The 20,901-nt window shown below is 43.0% G+C and overlaps 1 protein-coding gene across 1 annotated transcript in view; it reads left to right on the plus strand.

Annotated features, from left to right (window-relative positions):
* Positions 1 to 20,901, plus strand: part of ATP6V1C1 (ATPase H+ transporting V1 subunit C1) — a 77,680-nt gene that overhangs the window by 39,594 nt on the left and 17,185 nt on the right. Inside the window, exons 5-8 of the mRNA XM_077493139.1 lie at positions 5,514 to 5,608; positions 9,708 to 9,799; positions 12,803 to 12,901; positions 19,361 to 19,429. Of these exons, the coding sequence (XP_077349265.1) occupies positions 5,514 to 5,608; positions 9,708 to 9,799; positions 12,803 to 12,901; positions 19,361 to 19,429 (355 nt within the window). The remainder of the gene's footprint in view (positions 1 to 5,513; positions 5,609 to 9,707; positions 9,800 to 12,802; positions 12,902 to 19,360; positions 19,430 to 20,901) is intronic.

Below are 20,901 nucleotides of genomic sequence, written 5' to 3' on the forward strand. Positions count from 1 at the left end.
TGACCGCTCTATTGACAACTAAAGATCTAGTTAGGGGAATCGGGATCTTCTTCCTCCTGCTGGTGACCCTTCTAGTGACCACTAAAGATCTATTTAGAAGAATCAGGTCTCCTTCCAAACCCCCCCCCCCCCCCACTGGTGATATCTCTAGTGATAACTAAATATTCATAGGGGAATCGGGAACTCCTTTCCCCCTGCTAATGATTCTTCTTGTGATAACTCTAGATCTACTATAAGGGAGTGAGGACCTCCATGCTGGTGACCCCTTTAGTGACAACTAAAGATCTATATAGAGGAATCGGGGACCTCATTCCTCATGCTGGGGACCCCTCTAGTGATAACTCAAGATCTTTACAGGGGAACCAGAACCCCCTTCCACCTGCTGGTGATATCACTAGTGATAACTAAAGATCTACACAGTAGGGGAAAAAAGTATTTGATCCCCTGCTGCTTTTATAACATTTCCCCACTGACAAAAGATCATCATTTCAATTGTAGGTTTCTTTTAACAGAGACAGAATAACAAAAATGTCCAGAAAAACGCATTTCCAAAAAGTTATATATTGATATGCATTTTAATGAGTGAAATAAGTATTTGCTGTCATTCAGCAAGATTTCTGGCTCCAAGGTGTCTTCTATACAGGTAATGAACTGAGATTAGGAGTACTCTCTTAAAGGGAGTGCTCCTGATCTCAGCTTGTTACCTGTGTAAAAGACACCTGTCCACAGAAGCAATCAATCAGATTCTAATTTCTCCACCATGGCAAAGACCAAAGAGCTGTCCAAGGATGTCAGGGACAAGATTATAGATCTAAACAAGGCTAGAATTGGGCTACAAGACCATCGCCAAGCAGCTTGGTGACAGGGTGACAACAGTTGGTGCGATTATTCACAAATGGAAGAAACGCAGAATAACTGTCAATCTTCCTCGGTCTGGGGCTCCATGCGAGATCTCACCTTGTAGAGTTTTAATGATCATGACAACAGTGAGGAATTGGCCCAGAACTACACAAGAGAATCTTGTCAATGATCTTAAGGCAGCTGGGGCCATATTCTCCAAGAAAACAATTGGTAACAACACTACGTCGTGAAGGATTGAAATCCTGCAGTGCCTGCATGGTCCCCCTGCTCAAGAAAACACATGCACAGACCCGTCTGAAGTTTGCTAATGAACTTCTGAATGATTCAGAGGAGAACTTGGTGAAAGTATTGTGGTCAGAGGAGACCAAAATCTTGCTCTTTTGGCATCAACTCAACTCACCGTGTTTGGAGAAGGAATGCTGCCTATGACCCCAAGAACACCATCCCCACCGTCAAACATGGAGGTGCAAACATTATGCTTTGGGAGTGTTTTTGCTAAGGGGACAGGACAACTTCACAGTTTTAAACGGATGATGGATGTGGCCATTTACCTTCAAAGGGTGAGAACCTCCTTCCCTTCTGCCAGGGCATTGAAAATAGGTCGTGGATGGGTATTCCAGCATGACAATGACCCAAAACACACGGCCAAAGCAACAAAGGAGTGGCTTAAGAAGAAGCACATTAAGGTCCTGCAGTGGCCTAGCCAGTCTCTCTAGACCTTAATCCCATAGCAAATATGTGTAGGGAGCTGAATGTTCGAGTTACCATACATGCGCCTCAAAATCTTAATGACTTAAGGCCTGTACACACAATCAGACTTTTTGACAACAAACATGCAAATTAGCTGTTTTAAGGCAACATCCGTGTGTACGCTCCATCAGACAAACTTTTTCAATTTTCATCGGACAAATGTTGGCTGTGCGAACAGAAACTTTTTGACAACATAAGTCCGATGGAGCAAAGTCTGATCGTGTGTACAGAAAACCATCGATCTTTACAAACACGCATGCTCAGAACAAATGCAAAAGGTCAGACAACAATACAGAAGTTGACCAAATGGTGTCAGTAAAGAGCAGAAAAAACAAGTTTTTTGGTGAAAGTTGGCTGAAAGAGTTCGATCGTGTGTATGCTTAACAGGTTCACTGCCAATGCCCTTTGTACAGAATTCCACGGGAAAATTTGTGTATGAGGCTTTAGAGAGGATCTGCAAAGAGGAGTGGGACAAAATCTCCCCTGAGATGTGTGCAAACCTGGTGGCCAATTACAAGAAACATCTGACTTCTGTCATTGCCAACAAGGGTTTTGCCACCAAGTACTAAGTTATGTTTTGCAAAGGGGGTAATTCACTCATTAAACTGCAAATCCATTTATAACTTTTTTGAAATGTGTTTTTCAGGAAATTTTTGTTTTTCTGTCTCACTGTTAAAATAAACCTACCATTAAAATTCTTGACTGATAATTTTTTTTATCAGTGGGCAAACGTACAAAATCAGCAGGGGATCAAATACTTTTTTCCCTCACTGTAAGAGTCCATTCACACAAGAGCAACTTTGGATCCGACTTGAAGTTGTCCCAAGTTGCCTCAACATGATAAAATCAATGTAAGTGAATAAGAGCCGTCTTAATGTACACTACTGAAGTCGCTCCGACTTCAGAAAAGGTTCCTGTACTACTTCAATCCGACTTCTAGGCAACTTGTACCCATTGATTTCAATAGAATTTGCCTCCTCATGCTCTCCGCTCAATGATCATGAAGTTCATCTGGGCGCATAAAAAAACAAGAATTAAGTACGAATCTTTAATTAGGTCAAAGGAACTTGGAGGATTGGGAATACCTGACTTTCACAACTGCTATGTGGCCACACATGTAGCAAGAATCATAGATTGGCACTGCCATGGGCGGCATGGCAGTGACTTTCACACTCTGGATCCCCTGGGCGGCATATCCGGATGACTTGAAACGACACCCGCTAACCGGGACGACACTTAAACTGATACAGGACCTCCCCCAAAAGACCGAGATTACTTCAGGCAGAGGACCCTTGACACCACTTCACGACAACCCGGACTTCTTACCGGGGTTAGGTAATCCACAGCTCCAGACCACCAACGGAGATAGACCCTTACTAGCCAAGGACTGTTACACACACAACGAGTTGAAAGATCTCCCCGAAATGAAAAGGAAATTAGGACGGCCCGGGCTAACTTTCTGGACTTATCTCCAAGTACGGAGCTATCTCCAGAAACACGGGAAGCTAGGCACGTTCACTTGGCGCTTGACAGGCTTTGAGTCGGTGTGTCTCTCTGGTACACAAATTAACAAGGCTACTTCGATAGCCTATGAGTGGTTGCAGGAGGCTAAACAGCCAGCAGGCGACGGGCCCAGGAGGCGATGGTCTAAGGATCTACAGGTAACAATCAGTGTGAAGCAGTGGAGGAGTGCTTGTATTTTAGCTCATAAGTGCTCAATCAGCACTAAGATTCAGGAATCGGCCTTTAAACTACTGACACAATGGTACCTGACACCCCAAAAGTTGCATAAATGGAATCCGCAGGTTCCCGAAATTTGCTGGAGGTGTCAGAGAGAAGTTGGTTCTCTACTGCACATCTGGTGGCACTGTCCGCTGATTATTCCCTTTTGGGATGTAGTGAGGAAGCACATCAGAGCAATGACAGAAACCACTTTGACCCTGGATGCCACTGGCTGCTTGTTGCACATTTCCAGCTGGTCTCTGAAGAAGTACAAGCACTCCCTCACCATACATCTACTGAATGCAGCAAAGTCCCTAATTCCAGTGCACTGGAAGTCCTCCTTGGTCCCTTCCGTAAAGGATTGGCTCCACAAAGTTGTAGACATTTACGAAATGGAAAACACAAGGGCGCAAGCAGATGAAAAAGTGGAGAGTTTCCTGGGAACTTGGCAACCATGGATTGTCTTCAGGCACTCTGCGACATTCACAGAGATTGTCTCAGGCTGAATCGGGGCAGTACTCTGCCCTAAAGGATCAATCCACACCTCTCGAAGTTACATGGCGGCGAACCCTCTGGTTCTAGGGGTTGACCCTTAATTTCTCATTTCTGATTTTCCCCTTTCCCCTTCTATTCTTTTCACCCCTCCTCGACCCATTCGCCCTGTCTTATTTTTTTTTTTTTTTTAATGTTTTTCTCTATCTCCCCCTCCCCCCCCCCCCTCCCCCAAGGCCCCTACCCTCCCCCCTTCCCAAGCTTTTCTCTGCCAACTATTCTTTCTGTAATTCTCTTCTGAGGCTCTCTGACTCTCCTAATCTCTGTCAAACACAATGGAAACTTGTTTTCTGGTTAAATCTGCCCGAGGTATTCAAATTCTGCTTGCTAACTCTATTCAGTAGCATTGTTATAGTATTTTGGATTCTCGCCTGAAGTGGAACTATTTGGCTAAGTTGATAGTTATCATATTTTGCTACTTTGGTGCCAGCTCCTGGTATGTTGTATTATGGTTCTGAAGATAATCTTTAGCTTATCTGATTGCATAACCATGTATCTCATTGTGTTTCTTGCTCCTATTGTATTATTATTTGCCTCAAACTCTTTAATGAAAAAAAAAAAAATAGAAGATGCCTCCAAGTCGGATCCCCTGTCTTAACTGAAGCAACTTTCCAGGAAGTAAAAATAGTTTTCTAGGCAAACCCCTCCCTCCCACAGAGCTGATTATTATGTGATTGGCCACTGGCAAAGTCCCCTTTCCTGGAGGCAACTTCAAGTTGCCTTGTAAGTTGCCTCAAGTCGCGCTGTGATTCATACTTAAGTCGTGTCCAAGTTGCCTCCCAAAGTCTCGCTCAAAGTCGTGTTGCCCCTGTGTGAATGGACTCTAAGGGGAACCAGAACCCCCTTCCTCCTGGTGATATCGCTAGTGTTAACTAAAGATCTATATAGGGGTACCAGAACCCTTTTCCCTCCTGCTGGTGATATCTCCAGTGATACACCCCAGAATTTTGTTTTCCACACTGTTTTCTCATTTTTCAATCATCTAAAATAAGCTCTTCCGATAATTTTTCCTTTTAGTTCTGGCCAACATTGTGCCCCCAATATTGTACTCTATCAGAGGATTTGCCCTAGGTGCATTTGAAGTGCAACCCCCACTGATTTGATCAATCTTCCAGCAACGGCAGATCATGTTCAATGTTACAGACACCTTCATAAATATCAACACCTCTGTGTTTTTAGCAAAAAGCCATACCCGGCCAACCAAACCTTCAGTCATTACCTTCCCACAAAACCTCTGTTTTATTCATTTCTGAAAGGTTTTAATGTATATTTATTATTTGAAGCCAGCTTGTGTTTCATGATCCTTCAGATGTTGAAGAAAGAATGGTTAATATGCATGCACGGTACAATGGTTGATTACAATGGACCCGAAGAAATGTCTGAAATGATAGGTTATGCTACCTAGTTCTGGAAAGAGCAGTCAAATAACTGTGATTTGTACAGTAAAGACCTCTCTCGGCATAGTAGCTCTACTTGTAGAGGGAACAGAAGTTATCAGATGTTCCTTGATAGAATCGCTACCCTTTAAGTGTATAAACTAGGAAGAAATGTAACCCTTGTGACCCATTTGTAGCAGCACATGTCTATGTCACACTATCCCTCACTGCTGTCTCCTCTCTGTCTTTCAGTGGACCTAGTCACATACGTCACAAGGTTCCAGTGGGACATGGCAAAGTACCCAATTAAGCAGTCGCTGAAGAACATTTCTGAAATAATCGCTAAAGTAAGATTCAATGACTTAAATATAATTGTCTGTAGCCCAGGGTGAGAATACATGCTACTATAGAAAAGGAGCTTGTTGGGGAGCTGTATGTATTTCAGTCCTATGAGGGTCACATAGGGTGACTGGTTAAATGCTGCTCTTTTCAGTTACATAATTAAGCCTATTGTATGGATCTGCACGTGATATGTGTGTGGGGACTTTTTATATACAGTATCTCACAAAAGTAAGTACACCGCTCACATTTTTGTAAATATTTTATTCTATCTTTTCATGTGACAACACTGAAGAAATTACACTTTGCTACAATGTAAAGTAGTGAGTGTACAGCTTGTATAACAGTGTAAATTTGCTGTCCCCTCAAAATAACTCAACACACAGCCATTAATGTCTAAACCGCTGGCAACAAAAGTGAGTACACCTCTAAGTGAAAATGTCCAAATTTGGCCCAAAGTTTCAATATTTTGTTTGGCCACCATTATTTTCCAGAACTACCTTAACCCCCTTGGGCATGGAGATCACCAGAGCTTCACCGGTTGCCACTGGAGTCCTCTTCCACTCCTCCATGATGGCATCATGGAGCTGGTGGATGTTAGAGACCTTATGCTCCTCCACCTTCCCTTTGAGGATGCTCCACAGATGCTCAATGGGGTTTAAGTCTGGAGACATGCTTGGCCAGTCCATCACATTTACCCTCAGCTTCTTTAGCAAGGCAGTGGTCTTCTTGGAGGTGTGTTTGAGGTCATTATCATGTTGGACTACTGCCCTGGGTCCCAGTCTCTGAAGGGAGGGGTTCGTGCTCTGCTTCAGTATGCCACAGTACATGTTGGCATTCATGGTTCCCTCAATGAACTGTAGCTCCCCAGTGCTGGCAGCACTCGTGCAGCCCCAGACCATGACACTCCCACCACCATGCTTGACTGTAGGCAAGACACACTTGTCTTTGTACTCACCTGGTTACCACCACACACGCTTGACATCATCTGAACTAAATAAGTTTATCTTTGTCTACCACAGGACACGGTTCCACTAATCCATGTCCTTAGTCTGCTTGTCTTCAGCAAACTAACTGCGGGCTTTCTTGCGCATCATCTTTAGAAGAGGCTTCCTTCTGGGACGATAGCCATGCAGACCAGTTTGATGCAGTGTGCGGCGCATGGTCTGAGCACTGACAGGCTAACCCATCACCCCTTTAACCTCTGCAGCAATGCTGGCAGCACTCCTTCATCTATTTCCCAAGGTAGCCTCTGGATATGACGCTGAGCACGTGCACTCAACTTCTTTGGTTATAGGACCCAGTACAGAACGTATGACAATTTCAGAGAAAACAAAAAAAGTTTATTTTCTCTTTAAGACAGACATAAACCATTGGGCTGATCACACACTCTCTGGTCAGCACTACAGATGGGAAAGGCCCTCAGGAGAGCAAATCCATAGGCAGGCTTAAATAAGCACCTCTTAACACCGATGGAATCATCCACACCACACACTAAATCAGCCTTGCTGCCCACCTTAGTTCGGGTAAACCAATACTGAGATAAAAGCAAAGGAAGAAGACTCGCCGGCCTTTTGCAATATCACAAAAACAGTTAAATAAATTAAATCACGTGCCAATGAACTTACAAAGTTACAGAACATAGTGAATGATTCATTCGCAGCACAGGAAACATGTCCATCCACAGGGGCACAGCTAGCACCTTTCAAGGGCAGCACCCTCTTCCTCAGTGCTGATCAGTACCCCTTGTTCACAATCTATATATGGTGGTGCACTAAATGCAATAAGCCTTCAAGCCCACCCATCAAAGGAAGTAGGGGGTGCCAAAGGTTGTCACAAAAGCACTCAATACACATAAACCTAAACCTAGAGCCCTTCTGGGCACCAATCCTGGACTGTAATATAAACCATGGGGCACACTCGCCATGTGCAGGGGAGAAATCTAGGTAACCTAAACAAATTGCCCACTATCCTCCTAAGCGGTACTGCACAATATATCGAAAGGATCGATTTGAAGTGTGTGTGTTTCTATATATATATATATATATATATATATATATGTATGTGTGTGTGTGTGTGTGTGTGTGTGTGTGTGTGTGTGTGTGTGTATATATATATATATATATACAAATATGCATGCGCAGCCATATTTTCTCATTACACATTCTCTTTGCTTCTTGCCTTACTGCTTTCTCGCAGTGCAGCTTTTTGAAGGGTGGGGAGGTATTTATCGAAGTGTATCTCTAAGTTCAAAATTTTAAATGATTCATTAATTTCCACATTGTGTTTCAATTATTTCTAGCCTTCTCTAATTTAATCTTGAGGTTTGTGAAGAATCTCACACTTCCTTGAATTCTGTTACACATATTCACTATGCCCTGTGAACATTGAGCACTGCGGCACAGAGACTTGGTTCTCAATGGCGCACAAGTGTGGTGACGTTGCCACACTTTTAGTCCTTTGATACGGCTTCCAGCCTCATACAGTCATATGGACTGAGCTGGAGGAAGAGTCTGCAGGATTCGGAGCATTGCACCCACAACTGACTGATCATGGTAGTAGTGCTTTGCAAGCTCCAATACAAAAAATGATTTGCACATTTTTGCAACATTTTTTTATTTTTTAAATTTTTTTAACAGTGCATTTATCCTTTGCAGAGTTCCTTCTAAGAGCCCCTTCACACAGGAGTTTTTCAAGCGCTTTGTGTTTAAAAAGGAAAAAAAAAAAAAAGCGCATGAAAAGTTCAAGAAAAATTATTCCCATTCAAATATATAAATGCTTTTACAGTTGGGCGGTGCGCTGGCAGTGCGGTGAAATAAAATCCTGCATTCAGTGTTTTTTGGAGTATGTTTTGAAGAGCTAAAAAAGCGCCCCAAAAATGCCCCTCTTCATTGAAATGAATGGGAAGTACCTAAAAGAAAGCTTCAAAAACCATCGCCCTACAGCGTCAGTCGCATGTCCTTTAAGACCCACACTGCAAACGCCTTGCAGTTTTGAAGCGAACCTGTGTGAAAGGGGCCTAATGGTTTCCTGGTAGATGCTAGCAAATTCTTAGTGCTCCAGTTTTACCCTTCCTACTCTATTATCAAACTTACAAATGTGGAATGGTGCCATTGGGAAAGGGTAAGGGGAGTTTACATGGAGAATTCTGTTCCAGTATGTGCTTCTCTTAGGGGATTGCAATGTGTAAGGTTCAATGCTTTTCTTGATGCCTTGTTTTTATATATTCTTGTCTTTTGTCCTCGAGTGTCTACAAATCCTTGATTATAGTGTGTGTGTGTGTGTGTATGTATATATATATATATATGTATGTATATATATATATATATATATATATATATATATATATATATATATATATACATACCCCACTTTTAAGTACACAATGGGGTTTATTTACTAAAGCTGGAAAGTGCAAAATCAGACCCACTTCTGTATAGAAACCAATCAGCTTCCAGGTTTTATTACCAAAGCTTAAAGCGGGAGTCCACCGGGACTCCGCGTTTTTTTTTTTTTTTTTTTTAAAGCCAGCAGCTACAAATACTGCAGCTGCTGACTTTTAAATAGTGACACTTACCTGTCCAGCGCGCCCGCGATGTCGGCACCCGAAGCCGATCGCTCGCTCGTGCCGCCGCCATCTTGGGTATGGGAATCAGGAAATGGAGCCTTTCGGCTTCATTTCCCGGTTCCCTACTGCGCATGCGCGAGCCGCGCGGCGCAATCCGGACGGTCCCCGCTGCCTCTGGGAGCTGTGTGTTTCCCAGCAGGCAGCGGGGCACTTGCTGAAGGGGGCGGGCGCTTGCGGAAAGGGGCGTAACGTACGCCCCTTTCCGCAGAGAGCTAGCCCGGAAGTGGGTGCAGTTACCTGGATTATCCAGGTAACTGCACCCCCCTCCCCCCTGAAAGGTGCCGATTGTGGCGCCGGAGGGGGGGGGGGATTCCGATGAGCGGAGGTCCATTTTAGGGTGGACCTCCGCTTTAATTGAACAAGCTGGGGTTAGAAGCTCATTGGTTTCTATGCAGAAGTATACACACAGAGAGCTTATAGTTATAAAACATAATGTTTTTTCCTTCTTTTTTTTTTTTTTTTTTTTTTTTTACACACAGGGTGTTACACAGATTGACAATGATCTGAAATCACGGGCTTCTGCTTATAACAATCTGAAAGGCAATCTCCAAAATCTGGAACGAAAAAACGCGTAAGATCTATCCTTTCTTTTACCATCTGCATCTGGGTGGTTGCTGTGGGTTACTGTTCATCTACAAATAAATGGATATCAGTACTTTGGAAGTAGCTGCTTATAATTCACAGACAAGGAATGTATCTGACCAACAGCTGGATCTGGAACAGGACAGCCCCAGGAAATGCTTACAGATGACTTGGTGAATGTGTGTGGAGCAATTTTGTAAAAGCAGTGTTCAGTCCAAAGGAATGTTCCCTGAATGTAAAGAAAAGTGCAGTTTTACTCCAACTTTGTGACTATTGCAGGTGGAGTGATGCATTCTCTTATTCACCGTATTCATCAGGCGTGTCCTGAGATTGTCCCAGTACATCTCTGCCCTTGTAAAATGCAGTGGACAACCCCAATTAGATATCGAGTTAAAACAAAGCGATGTGTATGTTCTGTACAATGAGACCATCCGTCATGACGTCATTTTCCAGAAACTAGGACATTGGAGCAGGTGAATCACCAAGACCCAAAGATCTTTTCTGATGTGAAATCCTGACTTCCTCTATTCTATTTATATTGATGGTTTTCAGGATGTGTAATGACTGCATTTATTCCAGTGGTGGACAATGTCCTATGCAGTTTGAAGGGTAAATGTCTTTAAAGGTCACCTTCAACTGAAAATGATTTTTTTTTCAGTGTTGTGTGCTTGCTGGCAAGCAGTCTTGCTATGTGTTTTGGGGAGGCCAGCTGAAAGATATCCCACCCCATTATTATCCAGCTGCTGCAGCCATTATAGAGCCAACTGACGGGGTATCATTCTTCCATGATAGATTCTCTACTGGAGAATATACTGAGCTCAGCTGTGTCAGAGTTACACCTAAAGATCTGTAGAATGGTTAGAGAATCAGACTACATGATCAAAGTCACATCCTTGAAGCTTGATATATAGTGGATATAAAAAGTCTACACACCCCTGTTAAAATGTCAGGTTTCTGTGAACAAAATTGACGCCCTTCCCACAATTAGAGCTTTCTTTTGGTGGTATTTGATCATCTCTGCTATTTTTTTTTATTTTTTGCGCTATAAACAAAAAAAAAAGCGTACATTTTGCAAAAAAACCCCCAAAGTTTTGTACTTTTTGCTGTAATAAATAGCCCCAATTTTTAATGTTTTTTTAAAAAGCAAATTTTTTCCTCAGTTTAGGCCGATATGTATTCTTCTACATATTTTTAGTAATAAAAATGGCAAAAAGCGTATATTGATTGGTTTTCGCAAAAGTTATAGTGTCTACAAAATAGGGGATAGATTTTTTTTTTTTATTATTATCTTTTTACTAGTAATGGCGGCGATCTGAGATTTGTATCGACACTGCAACATTATGGCGGACACATTGGACACGTGACACATTTTTGGGTTGATTGACAATTATACAGAGATCATTGCTATAAAAATGCACTGATTACTGTATAAATGCCACTGGCAGGGAATGGGTTAACAGGCGGCGATCAAGGGGTTAACTGTGTTCCCTATGTGTTTGTTCTAACTGTGGGGGATGGGACTCACTATAAGAGATGAGAGATTGTGGTTCCCGGCTCGTAGGAACTCACAATCTCCCTCTCTCCTCACTGAACTGGGATGTGTGTATGTTTACGACCGCTCGTGGTCAGTAGTCATGAGCATCAGCCCCCCCCGCGCAGCGGGTGCGTGTATGTGTCTACTATTCCGCTTAAAGGGACCGATGTATAGCTACGCCAGTTCACGGGATGGTGCCGATCTGCCGTAGTATGACGACGGCGGATGGTTGTAAAGCGGTTAATCACTTCCCACCCGGCCTATAGCAAAATGATGGCCAGGCGGTGGTTGGTTATCCTGACTGGGCGTCATATGATGTCCTGCAGGATAACAGTCACTGTGGGGGCGCGCTTCGCGGCGATCGGTGGTGCGTTGTGTCAGTCTGATACACCACTACTAAGCAATCACATTCAAACCCATGTTAAGTAGGAGTCAGTACACACCTGCCATCATTTAACCACTTGGCAGGACTTTGAAGGAGCAGCCTGGGTGGGCGTTCCTTCAGAGTGCATGCGCCAGTGATGTCACACTGGCTGCATGTACATTACCTATAGGTATATTATATATTTTTTCAATCTGGAAACAGAAAAAAAGAGATCTGGGAAAAATTTGGGGAGTGAAGGTAAAGGAAAATAGGGTATCTAGGGGATGCACAGTCTGTAGCTTGTAGGGGCTTAGCTCGCCAACTGGATAATGGAAAAGAGTAACTTTTTCTTTTAATAGTAGCCCATTTATATTAGATTATTGCTCTTAGGTGGAACATTGGTCCCTCAGCTTAGAAAACCTTTTGCAACCTCCATTGTTTTTCCCTGACATAAGTAGCACTGGCAGTATCTGAAATTCAAGATTCAGATTTAGGAAATGCTTGGCAGCGTTCAATAGACTTAATCAGTCACATCCTGATTCGTTCCCCAACCACCTTCTAAAGTTTGATGGCAGCCTGAAACCTTTACCTACAGTATTTCGGTCAATGCATTATAACTAAAAAGACCCCCAAAAAATTCTTCATTTTATTTATAAAAGTAAATTTGTGATTCCATTTTATCAGTAAACTTGGCAGATATTAAGGGCAAGTCAACCCAAAAAAAGTCTCTCTCTCCAGCTGCCACCTTAATTGTGACATTTTTGGAAAGGACTGAGCCACAATCTACAGACTGCTGCGTCTCAAAATATGCCAATCCTCATAACTGACTATCCAAACTGCTGTCCACACAAAACCAAGGCATCGGTTTTGTGTGAAGTTGACCTTTGCAATGTAACTGTCTTGGTTTCTTTCTCAGGCAGAATGCATTTTACCCTGATTTTCCTATATCCGACAATGGTTTGAAGCATTCTGGAGTTGTCCTTATATTTATGCACATGTACCTGAGCCAAAATTGCTACATATATGAAAAGGTCTTGTTGGCGATTACAGTTCCAATAAAATACATTTTCTGTACTTCATTTCTCCTCATTTAGTGGAAGTTTAATCACCAGAAGCCTGGCAGAGATTGTGAAGAAAGATGACTTTGTGCTGGATTCCGAATACCTGATCACACTTCTGGTGGTCGTACCCAAGTAAGTGCAAGAGATTTTATAGCTGACATGTAGGTGGGGGGCCAGGATGGGCACATTTATTTCCATAGCGAGGTAGAAGCGCTGAAAGGGAAGAAATTGTCCTTAGGCTGCTCGTATGTTGATACACAAGGGCCTGGATGGAGAATGAATGAATAAGTGACTTGTATAGCGCTACATATGCGAACTCAATCGCCTCAGGGCGCTTTTTTGCCGCTGGTGTCATCTGCGGTATAGAGGGGTCCTTTACCCCCGTAGGGTCCCGACACGCTTACAAGCATGTACACGGGCCAATTCTTTTTAGACAGGATCTAATTAACCTACCGGCATGTCTTTGGAGTGTGGGAGGAAACCAGAGGACCCGGAGGAAACCCACGCAGGCACAGGGAGAACATGTAAACTCCAGGCAGATGGTGTCGTGGTCAGGATTTGATACAAGACATGTAATACGCTTACACTTTCTACGTGGAGGATTTGTTGGATCATTAACTCACTGCATCATAATGTGTCTGGTTATATTTGTTCTTGCTCCCCATGGCCTACTTTGTAGTAGCCATTATTGGTATGTTCTGTGCCAATGATGACTAACAAGCCTGAAACAGTTGTACTGTATGTAGTTTGGAATAAATGTGTGTATGTGGGTGTGTATAATATATATATGTGTGTGTTTGTGTGCATCTCAAAAAGTTCATTTATTTCAGTAATTCAGTTTAATTCAGTTTAAAAAAAAAAGTGAAACTCTTATATTTATAGTCCATGATGATTTAGGGAGCCATGTCATCTGCTGGTGTTGGTTCACTGTGCTTTATCAAGTACAAAGACAGCGCAGCCCTCTAGCAAAAAATTCTAGAGCACTTCATGCTTGCCTCTGCTGACCGGGCTGATTTCATTTTCCAGCAGGACTTGGCACCTGCCCACAATGCCCAAAAGTACCAAACCAGGTTTAATGATCATAGTATCACTGTGCTTTATTAGCCAGCAAACTTGCCTGACCTAAACCTCATAGAGAATCTGTGGGGTATTGTCAAAAGTAAGTTAAAGAGGGATTCCACCAAAAAAAAAAAAAAATATTAAAAGCCAGCAGCTATAAATACTACAGCTGCTGACTTTTAATAAATGGACACTCACCTGTCCCAGGGTCCAGCGATGCCGAGGCCGATCGTTCGCTCGGCTCTCGGCTGCTGTCGCCACCATTCTAGGTGAGGGAATCAGGAAGTGAAGCGAATTGGCTTCACTTCCCGGTTCCCTACTGCGCATGCGCGAGCCGCGCCGCGCAATAGGAAATCTCCGCGCTGTCACTGGGACCCGTGTGTGTCCCAGCAGACAGCGCGGCAGGGCAGGAAATGGCGTAGACTCCCACAGGAGTCTATGCCCGGAAGTGGGTGAAAATACCTGTCTTTGACAGGTATCTCCACCCCCCTCCCCCCTGAAAGGTGTCAATTGTGACACCGGAGGGGGGGAGGGATCCGATCAGCGGAGGTTCCACTTTAGGGTGGAATCCCGCTTTAAGAGACCCCAGACCCAACAATGCAGATGAGCTAAAGGCCTCTATCAAAGCAACCTGGGCTTCCATTACACCTCAGCAGTTGCACAGGCTGATCGCCTCCATGCCACACCGCATTGATGCAGTAATTCATGCAAAAGGAGCCCTGACCAAGTATTGAGTGCATACTATGCTGTACATGGAAATACTTTTCAGTAAGCCAACATTTCTGTATTTAAAAAAAATATATATATATATTTTTTAATTTTCTGAGATACTGAATGTTGGGTTTTCACTAGCTGTAAGACATAATCATCAAAACTAAAATAAGTGCTTGAAATATATCTCTGTGTGTAATGCATCTATATAAAATGAGTTTAACTTTTTGAATTGAATTACTCAAATATATTTTTTAATTGTCTGAGATCCACCTGTATACAGTATATACAGTTGTGCTCATAACTTTACATACCCTGGCAGAATTTGATTTCTTGGACATTTTTCAGAGAATGTGAATGATAACACAAAACCCTTTCTTTCACTCGTGGTTAGTGTTTGGCTGAAGCCATTTATTATCAATCAACTGTGTTTACTTTTTTAAAATCATAATGACGACAGAAGCTACCCAAATGACCCTGATCAAAAGTTTACATACCCTGGTGATTTTGGCTGATAACATGGACACAAAGGGGTTTGAATGGCTATTAAAGGTAACCATCCTCACCTGTGATCTGTTTGCTTGTAATTAGTGTATGTATAAAAGGTCAATGAGTTTCTGGACTCCTGACAGATCCTTGCATCTTTCATCCAGTGCTGCACTGACATTTCTGGATTCTGAGTCATGGGAAAAACAAAAGAATTGTCAAAGGATCTGCGGGAAAAGGTAGTTGACCTGTATAAAACAGGAAAGTGATATAAAAAGATATCCAAGAAATTGAGAATGCCAATCAGCAGTGTTCAAACTCTAATCAAGAGGTGAAAAATTACGGGTTCTGTTTAAGCTAAATCACGGTCATGTTGACCAACTAAAATTTCAACCAAAACTGCCAGGAAATTTTTTTGGGATGCAAACAAAAACCCACAAATAACTTCAGGGGACATACAGGACCGTCTGAAAACATGTGGTGTGGCTTCAAGATGCACAATATGGAGGCACTTGAAGAAAGATGGGCTGCATGGTCGAGTAGCCAGAAGAAAGCCATTACTATGCATGTCACAAAGTATCCCGCTTACAATAAGCCAAACAGCACAGAGACAAGCCTTAAACCTTCTGGCTCAAAGTCATTTGGAGTGATGAAACCAAAATTGAGCTTTTTGGTCACTACCATAAACGCTACATTTGGCGAGGAGTCAACAAGGCCTATGATGAAAGGTACACCATTCGCTGATGTTTTGGGGATGTGTGAGCTACAAAGGCACAGGAAATTTGGTCAAAATTGATGCAAGATGAATGCAGTATGTTATCAAAAAATACTGGAGGAACATTTGCATTCATCAGCCAGGAAGCTACGCATGGGACGTACTTGGACATTCCAACATGACAATGATCCAAAACACAAGGCCAAGTCGACCTGCCATTGGATACAGCAGAATAAATTGAAGATTCCTGAGTGGCTATCTGAGTCTCCTGACCTCAATATCTTTGAGCCACTCTGGGGAGATCTCAAACATGTAGTTCATGGAAGACAGCCCAATAATTTACAGGAACTGGAGGCTTTTTGCCAAGAGGAATGGACAGCGTTACCATCTGAGAAGATAAAGAGCCTCATCCAGAAATACCACAAAAGACTTCAAGCTGTCATTGATGTTAAAGGGGGCAATACACAGTATTAAGAACTGGGGTACGTAAACTTTTGATCAAGATAATTTGGGTAGTTTCTGTTGTCATTATGATTTAAAAAGAGTAAACACAGTTGATTGATAATAAATGGCTTCAGCCAAACGCTAACCATGATGAGTGAAAGAAAAGTTTTTGATGTGATCAAGAAATCATAACTTCTGCCAGGATATGTATGTAATCTTATGAGCACAACTGTATTTCTAGGCAGTATCTGTACCACATACCAGCAGTTCTAAATGTACAGTGGGCACAAAAGCATGATTTGCATATTTACAACCCACTGTCCTTAAAACTTCAATGTTCCACGTCAGCGCTCAACTTCTAGTGCTGCATGGGTTAACTGCCTTGGGTCCAACATTGAAGGAGTCCCAACAGCTGTCCTCTCCTTCATTCACAACATTCCTTTGTGTTTTCACAGAATCCAATTCCTTCTTTGAATAGGGGAGAGGATCCTGTTGTCCATCCCTCTCTCCTCCAATCAGAAAATAATTTGCATTATTTGGAAACAGTACAAAGAGTGTTGCGAATAGAAGAGAGAACAGGAAGAGCCATTGGGGCTCTTTCAGAATTAGACCCGAGGCAGGTAACCCATGCAGCAACAAAAGTTGAGCACTTTGAAGAGGACCTGGTATCATTTAGTAGACAACGTTTTGGGTCTTTTTAGCCCACCTCACCATAAACTGTCTGGTTATATAATTACATAATAATTTTAAATAAAGTCCACCAGTCAAACAAAAGAAATAAAGCCATGTTATTATCCGGCAGAGGGACTGCACTGCTGAACTGTCAATAGTTCAGTACCTCGGAGCAGGATTTCTCTGCTTCTTTAATGTGAACCTTTCCATCCCCTGAGTATAAAAACATGGTGGCATTCTCCTATTCCTTTCTGTCAACTTTTTTTTTTTTTTCATACAGTACACCTCCTTTCCTCAAAAGGTGCAGCCTAAGCACACTGAACACTAATATGCAAGAGTCAACTGCTGTGCCCTTATCGCCATCTCTAAACACTTCCCCAGCCACTGATGTATGCTGGCAGCAGTGGCACAGGGCTGTCATAGGAAGTGCTGAGATGTCTGGTATGTGGGCAACAATTGACAGCTTAACTTCACCTTCTATGTACAAGAGGCAGGATGGCCATGCCTAATGCAGAGTTACTGGGTCTTGGGTAACAGGGTTTATGTTCACTGATTTTGCACCAATTACTTTATTAGCTGAATAGTTTATATTTAGCAGCCTCTGTCAACACTGATAAAGGAAAGGCTTGCTTTAACTGTGGGCTGCATACTCAACTGTTTGGCTCCAAGTTCACCGTTTGAAAACCAATCGCTATGCAGTCCAGAGTGCCCAGTACATTACAAAATACTGTTCACCTTCTAAAACTGTAGCTTTGTACCTGTAGGTAGTGGTGCACTGAAATGAAAATTTCAGTTTTTGCATTGCAGTCAATGGCACACAATTCTGCATTGAAGTCAATGGGATGCGCTTTTGCATTGACGTCAGTAGGGGGTATTTTTGAATTGAGGTTAGAAGGGTGCGTTTTTGCTTTGAGGTCAGTAGGGGTCGTTTTTGATTTAAGGTTACTAAGGAGAGGTGTTTTGCTTTGAGGTCAGTAGGGGACATATTTGCATTGAGGTCAACAGGACAAAGTATGCCATTATCAGCACCTTTTGCTGCCGGTGACCCTATTTTTGCCCAACAATTTTCAGAGGCCGATATATTGGTGCAACCCTTCTTGTAGGCCTTTTGCACCATTTCACAGCATATCAGAAAAATTATCACTGCCTGCGATTCGGTGTCTTGCAAGCAAGGGTATAATACATTCTAGTGGTTGTAAAGACTCGAGACTTTTTACCTTTATGCATTCTATGCATGAAGGTAAAAAACCTTCTGTGTGCAGCAGCAGCCCCCCCAATACCTACCTGAGCTCCATCTCGATCCATCGATTTACACGAGAGCCTCAGATATCCCAGTTATCTCCCTCCTCATTGGCTGAAACAGCAGTGAGCGCCATCGTCTCCCGCTACTGTCAATCACAGCCAGTGTGGAGAGAGTGGGGGGCGGTGCCGAGCTGTGGCTGTGTGTGAATGGACACACAGAGCAGTGGCTCAGGAGTGAGTCTGCTTGGGTGCCCCTATAACAAACTACTTGCTGTGTGGGGGCATTTGGCAGGAGGGAGGAGACAGGTGTGCTGGTGGGGAACCCGAGAAGAGGAGGATCTGGGTTGCTCTGTGCAAAACCAGTACACAGAGCAGGTAAGTATAACGCGTTTGATATTTTTGAAAAAATACCACTTTACAATCGCTTTAAGCTAATCTTTGACTCCATATCATACATTGAGCCAGCACACCAGGGAATAAGTGTTCATCCTTATTTGAAATAAGTGCGTGTGCTCTCACTGCAGCAACATAGCCAATATTAGGCAATGCAGCAATAGGTGTTTTTCAGACATTGTGGAATGACATTAAAACAAAGCTACAATTTTGGAAGTTATACTATGTTTTGTAACCTTAGGTTGCGCAATGATTGGTGAACTTAGCCTTTAACTCCCACTCTTCTATCCTTGGCTAGTTGTTTCTTAATCTCTTGCCACTCATTCTCCACTCACAATGCATATGTGTGGTGGAAAAGGTGAGCTTTAATGCACACAATATGTCCATGGGCGGCAGAGCTTTGTACGCTCCCAGCACAGTGACTGACCTGTCGAAGATAGCTCTTGGCCTGGATTAATGATCAGGAGCTGGCCAGAGAGGTTCCTTTATAATTTGACCATGGCAACAGCCAATCACAGCAGTCATGTGACCAGCCTTCCTGATCCTTCCTGCTCCTCGGGTGTACAGACCATGGTAAAGAGATGCCAGGGAGGGATTAATGTACATACTAATATATTTATCATTTTTCTCTTATGTCAGGTAATATCAGTTATCACTGAATCAATAGACTCATAGCAAAAAGGTAAACATTGCTCCATTGGGGTCCATTAGGGGTATACAGGTACCAGAGCTCAACTGATTATCATGATCAAAGGGCAGCTGTAAATTGATACATTAGAACTTGGCTCACAGCCCACATCACTACCCCTATACAAGCCGAAGATATGTTGTGTGATGGTCTTGTAATGTGTATGAATTATCTTTTCCAGACTTAGTTACACTGACTGGGTTAAGCAGTATGAAACTTTAGCTGAGATGGTCGTCCCTCGTTCCAGCAGGTGAGTGAAATACATATTTATTAATAAAGCCCCTTTCACGCTAATGTACAGTGGGGAAAATAATTATTTGATCCCCTGCAGATTTTGTAAGTTTACCCACTTGCACATAAATTAAGGGTTCAGTGAGAAAAATAATTATTTGATCCCCAAGCAAAACATGACTTAGTACTTGGTGGAGAAACCCTTGTTGGCAATCACACAGATAAGACTTTTCTTGTAGTTGGTTTTCACACATCTCAGGAGGGATTTTGGTCCACTCTTCTTTACAGATCTTCTTTAATTCCTTAATGTTTCTTGGCTGTCACTTGGCAACTTGAAGTTTCAGCTACCTACCAGGTCTGCAGATGAACTAGGCCACTCCATGACCTTAATCACTTCCCGCCCAGTTATCCTGACTGGGCGTCATATTACGTCCTTCAGGATAACAGCCGCTGCGTGCCCGTGGGGGCACGCATCGTGGCGATCGGTGGAGCGGTGTGTCAGTCTGTCACCGATCTTGGTAAAGAGCCTCCGACGGAGGCCCTTTACCATGTGATCAGCCGTGTCCAATCATGGCTGATCACGATATCAACAGGTAAAGCCGTTGATCAGCTTTTCCTCACTCGTGTGACAGATGCCGATCGGCGGCTCTCCTGAAAGTCGTTGCGGTCTGCGCTGATTATTCATTCTGCAGAGGCGATCAAATACCACTAAAAGAAACCTCTATTTGTGGGAACAAAATGATAAAAAATTTGTTTGGGTACGGTGTTGTATGACCATGCAATTGTCGTTCAAATTGCGACACCGCTGAAAATTGGCTTGGGCAGGAAGGTGTCTAAGTGCCTGGTATTGAAGTGGTTAATGTGCTTCTTCTTGTGCCACTCCTTTGTTGCCTTGGTGATATGTTTTTGGGTCATTGTCATGCTGAAAGACCCATCCATGACCCATCTTCAGTGTTCTGGCTGAAGGAAGAAGGTTCTCAAGATTTTACAATTTGTGGACCATTCCATTGGACCCTCAATACGGCAAAATCGGCCTGTACCTTTAGCAGAGAAACGGTCCCAAAAGCATCATGTTTCCACCTCTGTGCATAGGGTCAAAGTCAGCATTTTTCTTCCTCCAAACACGGCGAGTCGAATTAATGCCAAAGAGCTGCATTTTGGTCTCATCTGACCACAGCGCTTCCTCCCAATCCTCCTCTGAATCATTTAGATGTTCATTGGCATGACTGTACATGTGCCTTCTTGAGGAGGGGGATCTGCTGTGTTTGGAGGAAGAAAAATTCTGACTATGACCCTAACAATATCATCCCTACAGTCAAGCACGGAAGTGGAAACCTTATGTTTTCCTTTACCTCTGCTCAAGGTACAGGTCGTCTTTGCCACATTGAGGGGCCAATGGACCGGGCCATGTATTGTAAAATCTGGGATGAGAACCTTCTTCTTTCAGCCAGAACACTGAAGATGGGTCATGGATGCGTCTTTCAGCATGAC

This window comes from Lithobates pipiens, unplaced genomic scaffold (assembly GCF_037356315.1).
Source record: "Lithobates pipiens isolate NorthernLeopardFrog02 unplaced genomic scaffold, aLitPip1_a1.2 Scaffold_19, whole genome shotgun sequence".
In the NCBI taxonomy this organism is placed as follows: Eukaryota; Metazoa; Chordata; class Amphibia; order Anura; family Ranidae; genus Lithobates; species Lithobates pipiens.